The sequence below is a fragment of the Euprymna scolopes genome, chromosome 2 (assembly GCF_053919585.1).
Source record: "Euprymna scolopes isolate OS-2025 chromosome 2, ASM5391958v1, whole genome shotgun sequence".
Taxonomy (NCBI): Eukaryota; Metazoa; Mollusca; class Cephalopoda; order Sepiida; family Sepiolidae; genus Euprymna; species Euprymna scolopes.
In genome coordinates, this window is record NC_136483.1 from 149912598 (window position 1) to 149936676 (window position 24079).

The 24079-nt window shown below is 33.8% G+C and overlaps 1 protein-coding gene across 1 annotated transcript in view; it reads right to left on the bottom strand.

Annotated features, from left to right (window-relative positions):
- LOC145297593 (signal peptidase complex subunit 1-like) overlaps window positions 1–24079 on the bottom strand; it is a 34063-nt gene that overhangs the window by 2428 nt on the left and 7556 nt on the right. The window contains exon 3 of the mRNA XM_080143650.1: window positions 2841–2927. Within this exon, the coding sequence (XP_079999776.1) occupies window positions 2841–2927 (87 nt within the window). The remainder of the gene's footprint in view (window positions 1–2840; window positions 2928–24079) is intronic.

Genomic DNA, 24079 nt, shown 5'->3' on the forward strand with positions numbered 1-24079 from the left:
TATTGAGCTGCAATAACGTGATACACAGGGTTTATATATATATATATATATATATATAGTTTATTTAAAAAAATATTAAGTGGAAGAACCAAAATTGCGTAATACAAAATTTATTAATACATTAGATCTTATAAACCCAGATTCATACCCAAAATAAAAATAAGCTCAATGGTTAACAGATCATGTTAAGCAGAGCTTTCATATAATATTCTAATCATATTCCGAAAATCGACCTTTCATATTTATTTAATATTGCTAAATGTCAATTTTCAGAGATATAATTATAATATTGTAAATATTAATTGTCATAAATTTTGTTATATACTGAATGATAACATATTTATCGCTTAACACCATTTCTATGACATCACATGGGTGGGTTTAATGAGCGCCGTTACCCACTGTTACTTCCAACACAAATAAAATACTAACTGATTTTCTTATTCGCTAAAATTAAACCAAATAATAAATTAATAAATAAACAAAGAAAATAAGGGTGAAAATGACAATAATAATAATAATAAATAAGGAAACATTAGGTATCAATATATAGAAAACAATGATTATAATATCAAATTAATTAGGCTTAAAAATAAGTCCTATTACTTAGTTGAAGCTCAACTAATCCCACTTCTGGTTTCATTTTTACAATGCCCCCCCCCCATCCCATTTTTTAAAACATTCTTTCAACTTCTTTCTTTTTGAAATGAGATGATATTCTCAAAATATTAAAAACTCCCACCATCTCAGTTATATCAAACAGTAAGTCCAAATTTAATGTTTTGTATTTGTGATTGTTTTTGGAAAATAAATATATATACAATGATGTAAAAAAAACAAACAAACAAAACCTACAAGACCTTTCTTCGTTTATCTATTTTTGTTCATACATCTGATCACTTCAACACCCAGTTTCCCAAATTGCTACAGCCTTATACTCTTACATATTTGTTTACCAGCAATGTTTCAAGCAAACTACTTTTCCCTTTTATATATATATATATATTAGTGATGGGACGATTCCAATATTTTTCCCCCGATTCTGATACAATTACTGATTCCATACTAAATTCCTGATTCCGATTCTTTATAAATCTCTAAATATTTAACTATATAGTTGTATTTTTTTCTCTGATTACCATAAAAACACACATGTCAAATGTGCAAATATTTTCCTAAACATAAAAATATACTTGAGAGGGGGACGATCTATTGATTTTAGCTTCACTGGTGGTATAAAATCAATAAATATCTATTATTTTATTATTATTATTACCAGCAATAGAAGATTTAGCTTTAAACAAAATCAAATAAAAATGGCAAGTAAAAGAATCGTTTTCGGCATCAAAAAATCGGTACAAATTTTTCCGATTGTCCCAACACTAATATATATATATATATATATATATATATATATATATATTACTGTTGAGACTATTAATTGGAATCAAGAATCAGAAAAATAGGAACTTTTTGGGGTATTGGAATCGGAAAAATTTGTGCCCATTTTCCGATGCCAAAAACGATTCCTTTGTTAATTTGACTCTATTTAAAACAAAATCTTCCACTACTGGTAGTAATAATAAAATATTTATTGATTTGAAAGTAACAGCAAAGCTAAAATATATAGATCACCTTTCACAAATGTATTTTCATGTTTGAGAAAATATATGCACATTTAACATATGTTAAAAATAACAATTTTATAGTTAAATGTTTAGAGATTTATAAAGAATTGGAATCAGAATCTGTAATTGTATCAGAACTGGAAAAATACTGGAATTATTCCATTGATGACTACAAATATATATATATATAGTATATGTGTCGTGTTAGTAGATAAAAAAGAAGCAAAATGTCACATCTTATGTCAAATAAGAGCCAATATTTATCATTTTTTTTAAAATACTATGTACTCCTACATCCACTGAAGATTTCATTCATCTAATCATGCTGGAATTAGGAAAAAATCCAGGCTGTAATATTCTAAGCAGAGTTGTCAGTCTCGGTTAGCATAGATATGCTGGTGTAAATGCCTAAACTTTGGGTGTTTTCCACTGAATTGTTTGCTTTAAAATTGTTTCTAGTTGGTTTTACAAACAGCTTTCTACTTGATAAAGAAGATGAAATGTTTGAAATGTGTGTTTGTCTTTTGTTTATTCCTTTAAAGAAAAGAACAAAAAAAAACATTCTAAACATCTTTGTCAGGTAGAAAACAGTTTGTAAAAGGGTTAGATGCAGTTTAATGTCTCACATAGAATAGATTCAATTTAAATCATAGATGAGACCCTGTCGGGTATTACCATGCTGGGTCAGAGTGAACATAGGAGTCTGAGCTTCAATCTATGGCCCCCCCCCATGCCAAACTTTCATGAAAACCACTTGTCCAACTGAAACCCTATCAATAATTTCTCCCACTCTTTATCTGTGCCTAACTCTACCTAAACGTAGATTCCATGAACAAAGTTTCTTTCTTAGAACTGCACGCCTGAGGAATTCTTTTCTGTTTCCCTGTTTTGCAGCTGACTACAATATGGTTGTCTTCAAGTCCGACGTGAACAAGTTGTTGATGAGCCGTCACCTTAAGTAATCCAATTTAACAAATTTCCACTACTAAAGATTACTATAATATTGTCCCATTGACTACCAAACACTCATTGACTCTTATCCTCAAGTGGCCTCCGAGCCTTGATAAGTGGTGACTCCTTTGAAAAAAAAAAAAAAAAGTAAATAAGGGGATTACTCTATACTCTTAAAAAATGAGATTCTAAAACGAGGTCTCATTACTGGATGTATTTTAAAAGAAAAACGATTAAAATCAATAATAAAAATGTACTTACTATGCAGGAGAGGGCAAATCCAGCAAATAATATGTACATTGTCTGGCTAAACTGCTGACAAATGTAACCCCAACAAAAGCCAACAACCTGAAAAGGAAAAAAGGAAAGAAAAACAAACAAAAAAAATAATTAGAATCAATTTCATGTTTTTGTTTAGCAGTCTTGTATTTTCTAACAAAAAAAAAGAAAAAAAAAAAAGAAAGAAAAATGGCTACTATCTTGGATTTTTAATTTGTCAGTAGGGCATATATAAAGAGTATTTTAAACAGCATTTCTAGCTTGTCTTACTAATTTGAAAGACATGAAGCAGGAAGAACATATCAACGCCTCTAAAGTTAACACTTTACAATAATTTCTATTGCTGTATATGCAAGCGAAACATTGACTATACTGAGAAGAAGCTCAATGTCTTTGAAATGAAATGTTCAAGAACTATATTTGGAGTAACTTTGCAAGATAGACAAGGAAAATGGAGATATCAGAAAATGGTTTAATATCAACAGATCCATCAACAATGTTATTTGAACATAGAGAACGCCGGTTGCCAGACTCCAGCTATGCCAAGAAATCATATCAAGAAGACAAGCTCACCAGATAATGGTCGAGAGTTGCATACTGCTTCTGGCAGCTTAAACACTGGCCGCAGACTATGATAAGTTTGTTTACAAGAATGTGACAAAGCTCTCTGGAAAGTGCACATAATCAATTTAACAAGTATAAATAGTGTAGAGTTTTAAATGGGCACAATTATAACAATAGATAACATTATGACCTTAAAAGAACTGACATGCTTAATTATCACCCAATTAGTCTACTTCCTTTCTTCACTAAAATCTTCCAGTTGTTAATCCACCAGGCATTAGTCCACCATATTGTAAACACTAAATTCCTTTTGACCAACAGTATGGATTTAGATAAGCCCGTTTTTCTGCAGATATCCTATTAATCATCTCTGAATGTATATACTGTGCACTGGACAAGGCAGGAGGAGCCAGGGTAGTAGCCTTTGATATATCAAAAACATTTAAGAAGGTCTAGCATGAAGGTCTGCTCATGAAAATTAAATTGTATGGTCTGGCTGAATACTTAATATAATCAAATTCTTCTTAGACTAGAGAAAAATCTAGGGTGTCCTTCATGGCCGTACATCCAAACATGACATTAATGCAGGTGCGTCCGAGGGGTTGATCCTTGAACCTTTATTGTTCCTGATATCTATAAACAACCTCCATGATAAAGTTGTGTCTGAGATGGGTAGATTTACTGATGACACCATGCTCTATACCAGACATGTATCCAAAGCAATATCTAAATGACCTCCAGTCGGTAGTGGAATGAAATTGTCAATGAATGGTAACATTTAATGCTACTTAGACAAAGCTCCTTTCCTTCAACGATTACAAAACCTTTCCAGCCACCAATTGCCATGTATAAAAAAAACTAGTTGAGAGTTCATAATTCAACTAATTCCCCAGCTTAACATTTTTAGGTAACATGAATTAGAACAAATACATAGGAGACATTGCCAAGGCTGCTGCAAAGCAGGTGGGCTCCTTCTACCATGCTAGAAAATACTCACACCTGACAATATTCTATAACTCTACAAAGTCAAAATTCGTCTATACATGGAGCATTGTTGCTACATATGGACCAGAGCACCAACCATTAGTTTCTCTCTATTGGACAAGGTCCAAAAACAAGTCTAGAATTAATATGTCCTGTACTGTCAAATAAGCTCCAATCCCTGTTCCATCATTGTAATGTTGCTTCCCTATGCTTATTTGACAAGCACTTTAATGTAATTATTGTCAAGCAGAGTACAATCTATCATATAATCTGTCATGTCTTAACTATCTCGAATAATTCCTGTCACATATTTTCTCTGTAGTTTAACTGAACCCTTACACCATTCCTTCTAAACATATTAAACTAGTAACGAATTAGTTCATAGTTTTACATTTATTTTCACATTAATTGCAGATCTGACATTAGAAATCTGATCACTTCAGCACATTTTAAAATGTTTCTTTTTGTTCTCTTTAGGGTTCAGAGTTAAATGTATCTCCTTTGGCTAAGTAAAACCCAATCTTACTGTGAATGAGGGAAATTAACTCGCTAATATTTATGCAATACAATGTCTCAATATCTAGCACACTGATAACTAAAAAAAAGCATTATACTATACAATCAAATAAAATATGTTGCAGATAAAATTCCACCAAACGGACATTACCTCAAACAATAGAGGAGAACCTCTTAGCCATATTTGTATTAAAAATAACTTGATAATAACCAATACAAAATATCATAAATGATTTCATACATGGACATCAAAATAAAATTGATTTTGTTCTGATGCAGAAAAACTTCATTAAATTATATTTATTAATCCTTATCCTCTAGTGGCTCTTGACCTTGATAAGTGATGACCCAATAGTAAAAAAAAAGAAAATAGATATCTCAATGCTCAACACTATGTGAACATATATTTGTATGTGATTACTGTACACGCCTTGATCATCCACTAGTCTTTGTCTGAAATCGATACTTAATTCTGACATCGGTTACAGTGTAAATTGTGTGATATCAGTTGATGCTGCAACAGAAGGATTTTCCCATCCAAACAAAATCACAACTAAAGTTTAAAACAAGCAACAAAGTTTTATTTCCTGAGGTTATAATGAGACTTCCTTTCTCTATTAAATAACAGGTCTTCAAATCAAAACTCTTAATCTAATGAACTAAAAAAATTATTTTTTTTTTACTTTTGGTTGCCCTTTGGGGCCTGTGGCGAAGCGGATAGAAGCGTCGAGTCTCTACGGTTCTAGGTGCGCTTGTCTGCAGATAGCTGTTTCAATCCTACTCAAGCAGGCCAGAAGATTAGTTGGCCAAAATCTGGTGAAACAAATCTATGAAAGGCAGTAATTACTGAGAATAAGATACAAAACTCCACATTCCTATCCCAGTGTGGTTAATCACCTGAAGAAGGCCAAAGGAGAGGTTGGCCGATGAAACAACAACAACTATGAAGATGAGGATAACAGTCCGCAAAAAGAATGAATGCATGAATCAAAACAAGTTCACCCGAACTCAATCTTTCAGCTTAGTTGGTTCCATAGCCCCATTTTCACTTTTGGATATTGGCAACCTTTACATGGTCCCTCCTGCAAATACCTCAAAGAATCAAGGGAGACCAATGCCAACAAGAGACTGAAGCCAGTCAAAAAAAGGGTCACATCATGTTAATTAATCATACAAACTTACATTTACTTTATCAAATTTCTGCAAAGATTTTTACCCCGTTTTAAATGAAAAGATCAATACTTTTCCCAAGTATTATTATGTTCAACCAATTTGAGTTATATATTTTTTATTTTGTGAAATTACAGAACAAAAAATTAGGCATAAGACCACTCAAAAATTAGGAAGGAGATGTCTATGGTCATTCTCATCACTGCACCTTTGCTTGTCTATGCTAGTCCTAGCTAAAGTTCTCATTCACCATAATACCGCAAGTACACAGGGGGTTGTCCTACTTAAAATTCCCAAATCATATCAGTTTTTTTTTTCTTTTTTTAAATGTATATGTATAATATATGCCAAAAATAGAAATCTGTATTATTGAAATTTCATTGGCGTAGAGTGAGGGAAAAAGTAAAAATTTTTACAAATGTTTTTTTTTTTTTGTTGTTGTTATATTCATTTATTTCGGGGTCCTTGGGAACAAAATTAGTCAGGGTTATAGCTGACATTTGGAACAATTTTTTCATCAACCTTTGCTGTAAAACTAACTAAAATACATTTAGACATTCCAATGAAATTGAATGTAGACGTATTCATGAATAAATTTTTTAATCATTTCAAGAAATCTTAAGTAGACTGACACCTTGACGTAAATGTAGTATTATGGTAACTGATCATTGTACTTAAGAGTAGGATAGAGATTTTCAGTAATTGTGACCAAGGATGACCAATGACACCCATTTTCCCCAGACTTTTAAATGACCGTGTGCCTAAATTGTTTAAATATAACATTTTTTATTTTGTGCAAATAAATATTTAAAAACATAATATTTATTCTATTTTCTGTTGGTGAAGGGGAAAGATTTTTAAACTGGGAAGGGGGAAATTGGAAGAAAAAGAGAGAGGAAAAAATAGCTATAGAGAGGGGGAATCACTTCACCTGCCCCATACTGATTGCCGTTAGGGTGCTACAGATGAGTACAGATCTCAGAGGGGTAATATACGGAGGTAAAGAAAAAGAGAGAGAAGTTTAAAAGAAAGATATTATACACAGCATACAAAAAAGATGACAGCTTAAATTTATTTGATCTAATTATTACTATAATCTACAAGTACTTAAATGGAATGTGCTCTGATGAACTCATAGCACTTGTGCCCCCTCAATGTATATACTCCCGACTAACCTGACAAGCAGCGAACTCTCACCCCTTCACTACCTAGGTCCCTAGATTCTAGAAAACCTTCTACTCTAATAGTTTCTATCTCCCTCCCTAAACTACTAGACTTTGGAATTCCCTGTTTCCATCTTCCCTGACTGTACTAACCTACTGAAGTTTAAATGTAATGTGAAGAGATATCTCGCTGCTCAACTCCCCACAATACTCTGTTAGACCTGATCCCAAATAGTAGCCCTTTATGTTCCAAGTGGTAATATGACTTGTTTGGGGCGAAAAAGAGTAAAAAAAAAAAAAAAAAACAGGCTGAGCGTGCAGAGTCCCCCTTTCATAAGTGAAAAATATACTTTCACCATGACTAATGTTTGTGCAAAATTAAAAAAAAAAACCCAAGGTGTGGTTAATTAAGAAAATGTGAACAAATGAATGGATGATTGATTTGGGGCAATTTTACTCCTATAATGGCCTCCAGGGGGCCAACCAAAGTTATCCCAGAAAATCCGTTCAGGGAAAAATATACTTTCATCATGACTAATGTTTGTGCAAAATTTCGAAAAAATTCAAGGCGTGATTATTGAGAAAACTGCGAAAAAACGAACAGACGAACAGAAGTGAATTACTAAGTCCAATCCCTCCTTTGTCAGGGAACTAAAAAAGTAATCAGGTATTTTTGTCAGAAAAGAAAAAAAGAAAAAGATAAATAAAAACAAGTTTCCATCCTATTTTTTTTTGTTCTCTTATTAATAGCAGATAACACACACACACACACATATATATATATATATATATATATATATATATATATATATATATATATATATATATATATATATATATTGTTTTCTTATTTATAGCAGATAAAAAAAAAACAGCTGCTCTTGGTCGTTTGAAGGGAATCATTGCCTCATTTATCAGACTGCTTATCTTTTTAAACAAATCTTTTAGTAAAAACGTTTTTTTTATCTCCAAATTTAAATGAAGATCAGGCTCGACTTGAAATAAACGCAACAAGAATACACAATATCCTTCAACAACATCAGTACAAAAATAAGAACAATGCCTTTGATTAAAAATATAACATTCCCCCTCCCCATCTCTCTCGTAGGAGGTGAAAAACAATCTGCAACTAAATCAGGACACGTAACGTTCACAGCTAAATCAAACCAGCAACGGGAAGTCATGTAGTCAGTCAAGTGTGAACAGATCCAGTACTATTAGTCCCACGTGGTCGTTCAGTGCCGCGTGGAAAGCACGCTCTTCAAAAATGTGCCCAGTTATTTAGATGTCTGCACTGCACAAGCATTCAGAGTCGTTGATACATGCCATAGTCTAAGCAGCCCGTTTTTGCTTGCAAGCAATTTAGTCATAACCAAACAGGCAGTAAGTCTTCACCAAGTGACTAGATAAATTAGTGTAGAATGCATAGAAAAACAGCTGCCATTCACAATTTATGTACGAGGATGCCACAGTCTTTGTGTATGAGAGATTGATAGAGATGTAGTTTGGTTGTTTTAGGGCATATCAACCTGTTTTGGATTATGCCGAATCCAATAATTTTGGAAAAAAGTTTTTATGCTTCAAGCTGTTTATATCTCCAAATATTTATTTTTGGTGTTTGGTTTGGTTTGGTTGCTTTGTAGAGAAAATTTGTTTGGTTTGGTTATTTTGTAGAGAAAATTTGTTTGGTTTGGTTGTTTTGTAGAGAAAATTTGTTTGGTTTGGTTGTTTTGTAGAGAAAATTTGTTTGGTTTGGTTGTTTTGTAGAGAAAATTTGTTGTGATTGAGTTTTGCAAAGAGAAAGGAAAAAATAAAAACACAATAGAATTAATAATGGAAGCCAATATATTCACACAGCTTGATCTGGTAACACCAGAGATAGAGATATAGTAGTCACTTTTATGGCTTTAAGTGCTCTTAGATCCAATGTTTATCACTGACCTTATAATGTTTAGTGAAACAGGATAGTCTGGTCCATTCCTTATGACAGGATGCTAGTCTGTCACCAGTTATGCTTTCTAGCAACGCTATTACCCAGTTATACATCTGGGCAGGGTGTTTGCTTACAACATTTGATATTCTCAAATAGTCAACATCTAAATAGTCACCATCTAAATAGTCACCATCTAAATTGTCACCATCTAAATTGTCACCATCTAAATAGTCACCAATCAAATATGACCAGATATGTATTATTTGAGCTACCATTCTTATCTTAAGTGTTATTCGCACAGCATTTTGACCAATGTAACATCTGACCATCTTCAGAGTGTATCTTGTTGAACTGAGGAATCTGCACAGAATTTTTAATGGAACCCTATATTTACTCAATGGGGAGTAGAATTCTCTTGTTCTGTCAGTCATGATTGAGTAGAAGTCCTAAGTAATTACCAATTGTATTCCTTGTATCGTTTGCACCAAGGATTGAACTTTAAACCTCCAAAAGTGTGTAACTTACAACTGAATTTTTTCAAGTACTTTATCTGTTATGCCATAAGTCTTTGTGGACGGAATGAGAGTATGCTACCTCTGTGGATTAAATAAAGTGTTCCATTTGAATTTCCTTGCAGATTCCAGAGTTTGATAAGATATACAGTGTGTCCAAAAAGTAACTGAAGCGTTGAAAATCTCTGTCATTTTACCATTAATGGTTTTTTTTTTTCTCTATTTCAGATATTTTACAGATAATATTTTGGAAATCTATTATAGATAAGTATAGCATTGAACAATGTCATATATGGTGAGAGACACACTACGGAGCTTCTTAGGCAATGCTTTGGTGACAACATTATCTCTTGCTATGGCAATGTCAAATGGCCACCACGTTCCCCAGACTTGATTAGCCCTGACTTTTTCTTGTGGGGATATCTTAAAGAAAGAGTCTATGCTAACAAACGCCAAACCCTGCACGAATTGAAGGTAAACATCAGGAACAAAATAAAGGAGTTAAATCGCAATCCAGAGATTCTGCAATCTGTCATGATTAATGTTTTGGAAAGAGCACAAATATGCGAAGCTGAAAATGAGCAACATTTAAAAGACATTATTTTTCATAAATTAAAATTGTTTGAATTTTACATTTTGTTTAAAAAAAAATTCCTAATGTCTTAGTCAGATTGTGTTCAAATTATAGAAAGATATCATCAAAAATAAAGAATCTATTTAAGTTCCAAACCCTTAAGTGATTTTTTTTTGGACACCCTGTTCATGAATAAGGTTGGATGCTACATCAGCCAAAATATGAAAAATAAAAATAAGAGCAATCATACAAATAACCCAAATAGTCTAAATTATCAACTCCTACCTCAAACACAACCAGGTGTGGTCATGCATACATTTCATTATCCACTGGGTGAACTCAAAGAATAAGATTTTCTTTTGGAGGTTAGTGGCTGATGCTGGTTTTGACAGATGTTTAAAAAAGATGGGCAATTTGCTATTAAGCAACTGTCATAGCTGTTTTCATGTTGTCACATCTCATTGAAGACCTGACAGTGCAAAATTAGCAAGGATCGTCATCATCATATTCACTTTGACATCCATTTTATATGCCGGCATGTGCTAGATGTTTTTAAGAAATTTACTTTCAAATTAATCTATCTCTGGCCAGATTTTTATTTATCCCTCTTTCAAGTTCATCCTTATCAATTCCTGCCATGCTTTGCTTGACCTTCCTCTGTGAGTTGAATCTATCACCTCAACTGTTCTACAACTCAAGAACTCTTATCTATTCTTTCAATGTGACCATACCATTGAAGTCTCCTGTTCTGAAGACATCTCCCTATACTGTTAAGATTTAATCTTTCTCTGGGGTCATCAAATCTAAAGTAATTCTTAAGACTCATGTTGTACATCTATTGTACCAATTCTCTTCATGCAACGCATGTCCTCAACTCCCACCGGTCAGATTTCACTTCCACGCATCATCGCACTTCACACGTTTGATAGACTCTTCCCTTAGTCAACAGTGTTAAAATCATTTCTTGAGTATTTTCACCAAAGAAATAACTTCAGAATATGTACAAGTTGACATAACTGACAATGAAGAGGTTAATTAAACATACACTTTTTTTTTGGGGGGGGGGGTTGTTTCATGGCATATCAACCATTTTTTTGATTATTTGATGCTGAATCTAGTAAGAGATGTTTATATAAATTTTATCCAGTAAGAAAGAGTCTATCAGCCATGTATATGCAGTGTAGTGATGAATGCAACTGAAGTTTGGCTAATGAGGATTGAAGACATGGGTTGCATAGCAGCGAGGCATGATATGATGGATGTGTAATCTAAAAGTCTAAAAGACAGGCTTAGATCTGATGATCTTAGAGGAAGATTAAATCTAACCACTATTGAGAGATGTGTGCAGAAGAAGAAACTTTGATGATATTGCCACCTTAAAAGAATGGATGAGAGTTTTATGGTTAGTAGATGTAGAACAGTTGAGCAAGCAGGTTTAGTTTATAGAGGAAGGACAAGAAAAACATGGGAGAAAGTGATGAGAATAGACTTGAGTGAAAGAAGGATAAATAAACACCTGGTCAGAGATAGGTTAGTTTGGAAGTTAATTTCTAAAAGCTATCAAATGCATGCCAGTATATAAAACAGATGTTAAACTAAATATAGGGATGATGGTCGTCATCATCATCATCATCATAAAACATGCAATAAATGTTGAATTCAAGGAGCTGTGAAAAATAAAAACACAAAAACTGGCTTCTTTAAAAATCAAAACACTAAAAGATATTTTCATTTTTTTTTTTTTAAATTGAAATCGCTCCAAACAGGGTATGACACCACTTGATGTATGGAGTTTAAAAAATCTCACTTCAACATCAACAACTAACCAACGATAAGTATTAGTAGATGGATAGATTCTAACCCAAAAAGCACCAATTCTTTCCCCTTTGTCAGAAACATCGATCATAGAATGAGAAATAAAGGACCAAATAAAAAGAGTGAGAGTTATGAGGCTGCCAAAAGTAAACCTAAGGTTCATTTTTTACTCTCCTTAATAATATCTAGTACTATACATTATTAGTGGTAGAAAAAGATCTCAGAAGTCGGAACTATGTGTTTGAACTACAGACTTTATAGCTTCATTTAAGAGCATCTGTTTCAATTTGTATTATTTCTGTTTTACAATACTATTTACACTGTTTTATTTTGGGGCCCGGGGATATGGGTTCAAATCTCAATAAAATCATATCGAAGACTAAAAAAAAAAAAAAAAACGATACTCCCTTACTAAACACTCAGCATTATATGCGGAGGATCATGTAGACAATGCATGATGACGTGAACATCATACCGGCCGATGCAGAAATGGCCCGTACTCATTTGCATATGTGCAAGCCTCGAGGGGCATAAAAGATGGTGAATTTTCTTGTGTGGGCAGTATTTCTTTCAGAGTCAGATAGATTCCTCCACGTTGTTCATTTCAGAAGGAGAAGAGGGGGAGGAAGTAGAAGAAGATCAAAACAAACAAATTCAAACACAAGCTATTTCGGCAGATGTATGCAACAACTCTGCCGTCTGACCATGAATGCATACTTCAATGTCTGGCTGGCTGACGACTCTTCCGAACAGACTGGAAAGTTTTGTGAAGGCAGAGTAGAACTCATCTACTAACTTGTTCAAGCATAAAGTGCATCTCAAAAACTGCTCATACACCTTACGAGTTAAGCGCAAAGGCCCTATGCATTGCATCTTTTACCAGTGTCACATTCGTCTTATCTGCATCAGACAGCTGCTGGTAAATGTCAAAGGCCCCTCTGCCTAGCCACAAGGGGGTTACTTGCTAAACTCTGCACATGCTGTGATCAGAAGGGAATGTAGACAATACATCACGAGGCAAGCGTCATGCTGGCCGACACAGAAATGGCATTGCGTGTATGCGACTAGACTCAAAGTGAGGCCTGTACTCATTTGCATATGTGAAAGCCTCAGGGTGTATAAAAGATGGTGAACTTTCTTGTATGGGCAGTATTTGTTTAAGAGTCAGGCATGCCATTCATTTCAGAAGAAAGAGAGGGAGTAGAAGTAGGAGACGACCAAAACAAAAAACTCAAACATAGATCAAGAGTAAATGGAGTAATCCTAAGAAAGGAGTGGCATCTTTCCTTACATTGAGATGTATTGGCTAATAAAAAGGAGATGTTTGGGTTACCCTCGATTATGACTGACCACTTTACTTTTAGTTATATTAAATGAACTAGTAAACATTATGGGCCATCTAGACGCACATATTTAATATTTTGTGAAGGTATATAAGAAGATTGTTCTCAATGCCTTTCTCATGAAATGTATACAAAAACAGTTGTTTTAATGTATAAAAATAAAACAATGACATTAAAAATCCACAACAGCAGTAGTGATGGGACGATTCCAATATTTTTTCCCAGATTCCGATACAATTACTGATTCCGTTCTTTTTAAATCTCTAAATATTTAACTATAGAGTTGTAATCCTTTCATTTCTGATTACGATAAAAACACGTTAAATGTACAGATATTTTCACAAACGTAAAAATACACTTGTATGGGCCGATCTATAGATTTTAGTTTTACTTGTTGTGTAAAATCAATAAATATTTACTATTTTTTATCATTACTACCAGGAGTGGAAAATTTTGTTTAAAACAAAAAGTAAAAAAACAAAAACAAAAAATTAAAAGAATCAATTTTGGCATTGAAAACTACTCAGAATTTTTCCCAGATTCCAATACTCCCAAAAGTTCTGATTTTCCAGATTCCCAACACTAAATAGCAAGTAATTATTTATTAAAATTATCTTGCTTTAAATCATGCAAATTACACCTTCCCAATCACTGATTGCCATGACTAATAATACGCCACCTGAGAGCTCTGCATTTAAATTTCTCACATTCACAGGAAAAAATGAATTTGAACAAATATGTTGAGGGCATTGTCAAGGCTGCTGCAAAAAGGTGGCCTCTCTATTGTGCTAGAAAACTACTCACACCAGACAGTATTCTATATCTCTACAGCCACCATTCGTTCATCATGTATTGAGTATTGTTGTCACATCTTGGCTGGAGTATCTACCTAGGTATAGCACAATTCCAATATTTTTTCTGATTCTATATTAAATTACCGATTCTGATTCTTTATAAATAAAATGAGCACCATAAAACACATATTACATGCACAGATATTTTCCCAAACATAAAGATACACTTGTGGTGGATGATCTATAGCTATTAGTTTTACTAATAGTTTAAAATCAATAGATATTCATTATTTTATCATTATTACCAGCAGTAGAAGATTTTTCTTTAAAGAAAATCAAATAAAAATGGCAATTAAAAGAATGGTTTTTGGCATCAGAAAATAGGCACAAATTTTTCCGAATCCAATACCCTAAAAAGTTCCGATTTTTCAATTCTCGATTCCGATTAATCATTCGAACACTAGTATATACCACTAGTCTCTCTCTCTCTCCCAGACTGGGTGAAAAAATGGTCTCCAACAATCAACTAAACTCTGTCACCTTGCCACAATTTACACTGTGCCTATTTTACAAGTACTTTAATGGAATGCACTCTGATGAAGTTGTAGTACTTGTGACTCCTCCCCCCGATGTAACTGTTGCCAACTAACCAGACAAGCAACAAAATCCCACTCCTTCAATGTAAAGCTCCCCAAATGCCAGAAAGTCTTCTACTTTAATAGTTTCTTCCCTTAAAGTGCTACACTTTGGAATTCCCTCCCAGTCTCCTTCTCCCCTGATTGTAACATGCAGAAATTTCAAGGTAATGTGAGCAAACATCTCGCTGCTTAACTCCCTACATAGTGTCCCTGTGGATATGGTCCCAAATAGTAACCTCTTACGTCCAAGTGGTAATATGCTTTGTTTGGGGGTGAACAAAAAAAAAATACATTTACTCTGGTAGCGGTTATTATTCAGTTTTCAGGTTAACTTAAAAACAAAGCCAATAGCTTAACTACGTGAAGATGAAAGAACAAGAGTTGAAATAAAAAAAAAAAACAAAGAAAAGTCAAAGATTTAAAGACAGAAAAACATGTGTTATTAGAAAAATATAATTGATAAGGAGAAAGGAAAATGGAAAAGTTTGAATTGACAGAAAGATTGGTTCATTTTGTTTTAGCATAGTATCTGTTCTGATGCTACACTTCACCATTTCTGTCCTTGGTCAGTGGATGAGAATCCTTCACGACTGAGACAATTTTTATTTTTGTTCCTATCCAGAGTACTCCTTTTAGAAGAGCTGGATTTTCCCACATAATGAAAACCGACCTTGTGTCTAACTCTGCCCTCGTGGAGAGGCAAGTAAATAGGAACCATCTAGGAGTTATTTAATGCTGAATAAACTTATCAAATATAATTCTAGAGATTCTTAGAATACAGTGCTCTTAGAAGGAAATTTTACAATAAGAGTGGGACCATTACTCTTTGAAAACATTACTCCTTGGCAGTTGTAATCTTTGTTCTCAACATGATGTACCATCAACCACTACCTTTAAGTATTGACTTGGGAAGAAAATAAAGAGAAATAAGGTTTGGATTTTGAGAAAAATCAGATTAAATGAACTTATAAATACTAGGGTATTATGTTACCAGCTGATTGATTTAATTGGGTCTCTCTGATCTCCCGTCAAGCTGAAATAAGGACTGAAGTGAAAGAAGGGCTCAGCCACCAGGATCTTATTCTAAGGTATCATGGGTCGCCTTGCACAGCCTACAGGTGGCCAGTTTTTGGGGGCAGGTGGTAGTTAGGGGTATCCCTCTGCATAGGGTTGCAGTTGACAAATTTGCAGCCCTGGCGATGGGGCACAATTAACAGAGAGGAGTTGAAGCAGTTTAGATATATTAAAATTAATACAAAACCTAGGAGAGGATCTTACAAAAGCGATGGGGAAATTTGTGTGAGACAAAATGTGAATAAACTCCCAAAATCCTCAGCTGAAAAGAATTTAGATAGAATAGTCTAAAAGAAAGCTTTTAAGGCTTTTTCAGTAGAGAAAGAAAAAAAAAAATCGCTGAATGAATCTTTAAGTAGGTCCTGCCAAATCAATTGCGTGAGGTTTTTGGGAATCAGGTGACCTAAAAGTTGTTGGTTTTTTATTTAAAGTACATCTGACCTGGGTATTATATAACAAAACAGACAACCTCAAAAATCAAACCTATCTTGATGCGAAACTCAAGATTTTCATCTTTTACCAATCTGCTTCAAATGGTCAATCATTAAAATACTAGCATTAAATGAGCGCAAGTTTGTGCAAAACAGACGAATCCAGTTAAACTTTTGTGTATGACACACCTAAACATCCTTTTTTGACAAATGTTTGTCGATGCAAGCATCCTTTAATATCTTAATCTCCCTTCTATGACAAGAAGATGTGACAAAGTCAAAAGGTGGGAGATTTAAAAGCCAGTGTCCTAGAGTAAAAGCAATCCGGCCTACAAAAAATACTAAAAATAATCATCTATTGAAATGAAACCCATTCAACAATTTGTTTCAGATGGCTGAAAACTATTGAAATAAGTTTATATAAGTGGGAATCTTTTTCCTCAGCACCAAAGCCAACAGAGCCTAGATTATTTTTAAAATGACCTATTTCCTGTTGACTGCAATATGTTGTTGGTCGTATGTAGTTCTAGGAGACCCACCCTCCCAGTCTTTGCTTCTCTCTTTAAGAATGTGTTAATTTATAGCTGATTTTTTATTATTCAATTTTCACCCTAAACAAGGCACAGTGCCACTTTGAAGTAGGAGGCTACTATCAGGGACATAAGTTGTAAGGACTCTATGATGGGGGATTAGCAGCAAGATGTCTGTTCACATTACACTTGAACTTCTGCATGTCAGTACAGTTGAGAAAGCAGAATCCCCCAAAGGGAGTTCCAAAGTCTCGCAGTTCTGAGGAAGAAGCTATTGGAGTAGAAGGCTTTCTTAAACCTAGGGGGCTCTACTGTGTAGTAGTGGGATTTAGCTGCTTGTCGGATTTGTCGGGGGTATTTATGTTGAGGGGATACAAGTGCTTGTAGTTCGTCAGAGCATTCACCATTAAAGTACTTGTACAACAGGCAGAGGGAGGCAACATTTCGTTGATGGGACAGAAGCTGAAGCCTATATGACAGTTCAGGACCTGAGGCACTTCTCCCAGGGAATGCCAACAGGGCTGCCAAGGCATTTTTGTAGGCCAGAGTGCTCTTTCTCTGGAGCACTGGCTCTTCAATCCTACTTTCCGACATTTATGTCACATCTTCCCGCAGTGGGAGGGAGATAGATACCTACTAGCATCAAGTAAACATAAGTTTGTGCAAAACAGTCGAAGTATGAGCCCAGCAAAACAAAACTTTTGCGTATGACACACCTAAGCATCCTGCTTTGACAAATGCTTGTCAATGTGTTATTGGAAAACTACAATTGATAAAGGTAAAAGATCTGAAAGTCGGAAAAAGTTTACATATGTTAAAATTAATAAAGGGGAAAATCATCAACAAGACATGAGGATTTTTTTTTCTTTTTACTATAATAACAAGTGACTGCTTACCAAGGCCCAAAGGCCACTTGAGGATAAGGGTCAACGAGTTTGTCAGGTAGACGGTGAGACAACATTGTGAAGATTAGTAACAATTATTGTAACTGATCAGAATTTGATTATTTACAAGGACGGTTCAACAAAGATTTGTTAACATTGGACTTGAAAACTCATGTTGCAGTTAGTTGGGAAGCAACTCTGTGGTATTGTGTTCCACAGATGGGTACTTCTAGGGAAGAAACTTTGTTCATAGAAATTCCATTTAGTTTTAGGTATATAGAGGAGGAAAGGGAAATTATTGACAATGGGTGTAACTAAATGAGTTTTGTTGAAAATGTTTTATGGGGAGGGGGGAAGAACCACAGATTGGGGTTCAGTCAAACGCCTAATAATGAAAGAGCAGAGAAAGACTAGCAACAAATCTGTTGCCAAGATCACTGGAAAAATGGTTGGATTATTCTATCACACTCACTATCGATGCAATCCTTTATCTGTATAAGAGACAAGTACGTCCTAAAATGGAATACTGTTGCCACATCCATGCAGAAGCTGCTTGCCACACCCTATCCTGCCTTGATAGAGTTCAAAACTGGTTTAGAAACCTAGTAGGTGATACCCTTTTCTCTTCCATGCAACCTCTTTCCCCACAGGGAAGATTTTGTGAGCTTGTCTCTGCTCTATCATTATTTTCATGGAAAGTGCTCGTCCGAGCTCAAATCTATGGTCTCTCCTTGCTAAACTTTCACAAAAAAACACTCGACACTCTACAACCACTATCAACAATTTCCTCCACTCTCTATTTGTACCTAAATCTAAACACAGCTTCTATGAACAAAGCTTTTTTCCTGGAACTGCCTGTGGAACATTGTTCCACTGACCTGCTTCCTGGGTGACTACAGTATGGTAGCCTTCAAGTCCAATGTAAATAAGTTCTTGTTGAGCTGTCCTCTTAAATAATTCAAATTCTACCCAATCTACATCATTAATGATTATTACACTATCACCTTACATTCATTAACCCTTATCCTCGAGTGTCCTTCAAGTCTTGATAAATGGTAATTTCTTTGTAAAAATAAACAAAAGACAGCGTTTCTTTTGTGAGAAAGAGACTGCAGGGAAGAGAAGAGGACATTTCCCACTAGATTTTGATATTCGTTTTGTACTTTATCAAGGCAGGAAAGGCTGCTTTGAAGACATTTTATTTGCATAAGATAAAATATGTGAAATAAACTCCTCAAAATTTGCAGATAAAAATATTTTGGACAGAACAGTCTAAAAGAAAACAGAGATGAAAATAACTCCTTGTTCAGTAGATAAAATTCTTTGGATTGTAATCCTGCCAAATCAGTTGTGTTGGTTTTGTTTGTATTTTTTTTTTTTTTTTTGGTTTGGCAACATAAATTTGTCTGTTTAGGTTTAAAGTATTGTCAAAAGTATTGAAATTTTTAATACCACATCTTTTAAAAATCTTTTGCATATTCGATACCAAAGCCATCAAAATTTAGTTCTTGTCTAGATCTCCCACTGTATTAAAAAACAAAAATAAAGAAAAATCTGTGTGATGTACGTACCCATGATAATACAAAAATATCATACTTTAAAAATCATGTAAATTGATCAAGTAGTTTCACTTTTAAGTAAAAAAAATTAAATTTTATGAGTACTGGAGGAGTGATCGTCTTGCCATTAAAAAAAGGATGGGGGGGGTAATTCAACAATAATTCATACTTAACTGTATTTTTGTTGTAATGTTTATGAATTCTCATTAATTGCTTAAAAATCATTTTCTTATTTAAAAATAAAACTACTTGATCAATTTATGTGATTTTTGGAATATGATATTTCTGTTTCATCATAGGCACGTACATAATACAGATTTTCCTTCAATGTTTTTTAATATAAGGGCAATTCTAAACAAGAACCTTTCTCTTTGTTTTTGTACTTGTCTGCCGATTACTCACCCAGGCCTTTGATCTCACTTCCCTCTTTTTTTTGTACTAATGTGCCACTGCTTATCAAGGCCCATAGGCCACTGGAGGATAAGAGTTAATAAGTTTGTCAGGACGACAGTGAGATAACTTGAGGATTGATAACAATCGTTTAGACTAGTCAAAATTACATTATTTAAGAGGATGGCCTAACAAGAATTTGTTTACATTGGACATGAAAACAACCATACTATAGCCAGCTGGAAAGTAACCTCATGGTTGTGTGTTCCACAGACGGATAGTTCTTGGAAAAAAACTTTTATCATGGAAGTTCTATTTAGTTTTAAGTACACAGAGGGAGAAATGAAAATTATTCAGTGGTTGTAGCTAGATGAGTTGAGAGAATGTGGGGCAGAGGGATCATGAATTGAAGCTCAGTAGAGCACCTACCATGAAAATAACAATAGAGTAGAGAATGAAATAATGTCTGTTCTGTTCAGAAGAGATGGCAGGGAAGAGAAGAAGATATCCCCCCCACTAGATTTTGAAGTCAATTTTCTACTCTGTTAAGCTTGAAAAGGGTGTTCTGAATGGCACCTTTCTAGATGTGGCAGCAGTGCTCACTCTTAATATGTATTTGACTCTTATACACATGGAAGCTTGTGTTAGTGTAACATTGTCTGGGAACCAACATGTTGTAGGCTCAGCCACAAAGCAGATAAAGAATTAAAAAGAACTTCAACTTGCCTTTTTTGTCGTACAACAACATTTATTTCCTAATTTCTTCCATTACCACTGAATTATATATTAAAAAACAACATTAAAGGAAAAATATGTAGTATGTATGTGCCTATGATGTAACAGAAATATCATATTCTGAAAATCACGTAAAGCACTGTGATGTTGCTCACATGATCGTCTTTTCAAACATGTTCTCGAATGTCACCCATGCCTCTAGCATGATCACAAATGTGCTCCACGTCTATAACGTGATTGTTTTCTCCTTTTTTTTTCTCTTTACCAATGGTGTTATTTTGTATGCATTTGTATATGCGTGTCTGCGCTCTGTTACATCAGTAGAATGATCCATTTTAGAGCAGTATAATAATACAATCATTTTCCTAGCTACCTTAGTAACAGATTTGATGCAAATCTTCCAGTTCAGAGGCTGCCAAAAGTAAATCCAAGGTCCACTTTTTACTCTCTGTAATAATATCTAGTACTATACATTATTAGTAGTGGGAAAAGATCTCGGAAGTCAGAACTATGTGTTTGAACTACAGACTTTACAGCCTTGTTTAAGAGCATCTGTTCTGTTCCAATTTGTATTATTTTTGTTTAACAATACTATTTATACCGTTTTATTTTGGGACCAGGAGACCCCGGTTCCAATCTCAGTCAAGTCATATCGAAGATTCAAACAAAAAACGGTACTTGATGCTCTTACTAAAGACTCAACATTATATTTCTTTGTCAACAAAGAAAAAAGAGTGTACAACTATTTGGACGGACCATTCATTGCTCAGTGGCTCAAAGTCAGAACTAGATGTTAGTTATGCAGCTGAGTAGGTTCAAATATTTGTTGCTGAAATATGGATTGTAATAGAGTTAAATATTGTTGGAAATTATTATAACCTTTCCTTTTTCTCCCTTGACAAAGAGATTTATCTCGAAAATTTGGGAAATTTACAATATGTTGGTAAATAAATATTTTATAATAGAAAATTATTGAAATTCTTTCAATATTGTCATTATGCTTTTACTTCATTGGTTTGTGTCTACAGTGTTCCCACACAAAATGCATTGTCATAGCCTTCAAACACAGCTTCTTTCACACTATGCACAATGCTTCAAGCAAACTACAACATCCTCTTTTGTATATATATATATTTATGCTCACTTAAAGATTTATATAAAAGTTCAATAATGTATAAGACTAGAGCTCTTTAACTGCAAAAACAGAATCTAAGCAATTTTTCCCTTCTAATTAGAGTGATAAAAAAGAAAATAGGAAACTAAAAATGAAATGAGTTTCTATTAAACATTAGACACATTGTTTGTTTTTTTTTTCAACCAAACTTTAATGTCATAACTTGGTAAGCGCCATTGCGGCAAAATATTAGGTTAGTATATCATTTTATTCCCTATAGTCTCCTCTAACATGTACAAGAATAGTTATGGTCGAATTCAGACCAGAACATGGGTAGAAATCGACTAACACACAGTATACTCAAACTAAACTTTAACTGCGTTTTTGTCTGTTTTTTTGTTTGTGGCACTTACCGAGTTATAACATTCAGCACCTCATATAACATAATATATTCCTGGTTCATAGAAAAAACATTTTCGAATGTTCTAAGCATTCAAAGGTTAAAATATTGACTTTGAATCCTTGACAGATAGAGCATCACTCTACATGCCGATGATGCCCAGTAAAATGAATGAAGAATGAAATGTGTGTGTATGTGTCTATATATATATATATATATATATATAGAAAGAGAGAGAGAGAGAGAGAGAGAGAGAGAGAGAGGGGGGGTACAGTTTATTTTTGGCAAATATTTTTTGAGGTTTTGCCAAAAATAAACTCGATTATTTTTGATTTTCCTCTTAAGCCTGAAAAAAATTTTTTTTTAATATTTTACCTAAGTTTGGAAAAAAAAGGAAAGAAAAACTTGTTTACATTTTTACAAAATTTTTTAACAAAAAAACAAACAAAAAGAAAGGCATAATGCCAAACATTTAAATTAAAATTGATTGCTTCATATTGTTTTAGGCTTAAAAAAAAGTTTCTTTTTGGCAAATATTTGTTGTTAATGTATCAAGGTTGCTGTAATATAGAATCATTGGTTGTTCAAATGATGTGCCTAAGTCGCATGAACAGAGAACAAGCAGCAGCAGTCGTTGTAACTAGTCAAACGAGATGCCTTAACTAAGTTTCAAAACTTCTTTGTTTGAGATGTAAAGGAAATCAATATTTGAATATCTATGTATCTCAAATAGAAATCAAATGTTAGCCTCAGGAAGGGGTCCCTTCATTTTTTGAGAATTTTGACTGAAGTAAAATGAAACAATAAGGACGAACAGTTGGAAAGTCATACACCATCCATTACGACGATGAAATTCCTTCAGCTACATACATAGAAAACGGAGCTGTTAAGCCCGATATAGTGATATGGGGCAAGAGGGAGAAAGTAACAACACTAGTTGAAGTAAGTGTTCCTAGTGATGCTGGCCTCATCAGAGCAGAAAGGGAAAAGATAACAAAATGCCAACATCTTATGTATGACATGAAAAGAAACTGGAATCTTAAGATCTCCATTGTTTCAGTAATTATAGGAGCAACCATACTCATGAAAAAGAATTTCAAAAACTACCTGTCGAATATACCTAGTGAACCAAGTGTAAGAGAAATACAAACAACTGCACTCAAAGGAACGGTTAGAATTTTAAAAAGATTTCTTGGTTGGAGTGACTGAAATAGTGGGTGAATATCTGGCATTCGGTAGGATGCCCCATTCCCATAAAAACAAAATGATTAGAAAATTAAAATACGTAAAAACAAGTTCATTTTTTTTTTTTTTTTTTTTGTCTAAACTCTTAACATTTCTTAACTCCTGTTAACTCATTGCTTTTGGTCATTCAAAAAAACAAATTTGATATATCATGCATGGATAAACTTTGTCATTACTTTTGATGATTGTATTTTTTTTTAAATTCTGGACACAGGAGTCGGAGGAGCTACAAAATTAGTGAAATGAATAAAGCATAAACACAATCTATATATATATATATATATATATATATATATATATGATGATGAATTTCATTTTCTCTGTTCTTCTAAAAAGTGGATTTCTATTAATTTCTACACAAGTGTGCCTGATCAAGCACCTACCCACTGGACTGGACAATACACAACATCAATCTTCAACAAATAGACTGTGCTGAAAAACACCATGGCAAGTAAGATAAAAAAAAAAATGTATTGTTTAAAAAAAAAAAAAATTCCTGATGAGAGCTTTGTTATAAGCTAAAAATTAGAACCGTTAAATAAATGAATGTTTATTAAAAAGAAAATTAAAATACTGCATGTGTCCAATCTTCTAACCGGCATGCTCTTGAATTTCCTTTTCTCCGTGCTTCTAAAAAGCAGATTTCTATTAATTTATATATATTTCTTTGTCTGTCTGTCCATTTCAGTTTTTCTCAAACTACTGAGCTGATTTGTCTGGTATTTTGCATGGGACTTTGTTAGGATAAGGTGCAATGAACTATTATTGCACCCATTCAATACACAATTAGTTAATAGGAGTCTGTATTTAATGCAAAAATGAGCACAAATTTAACCATATTCAACCATCAATT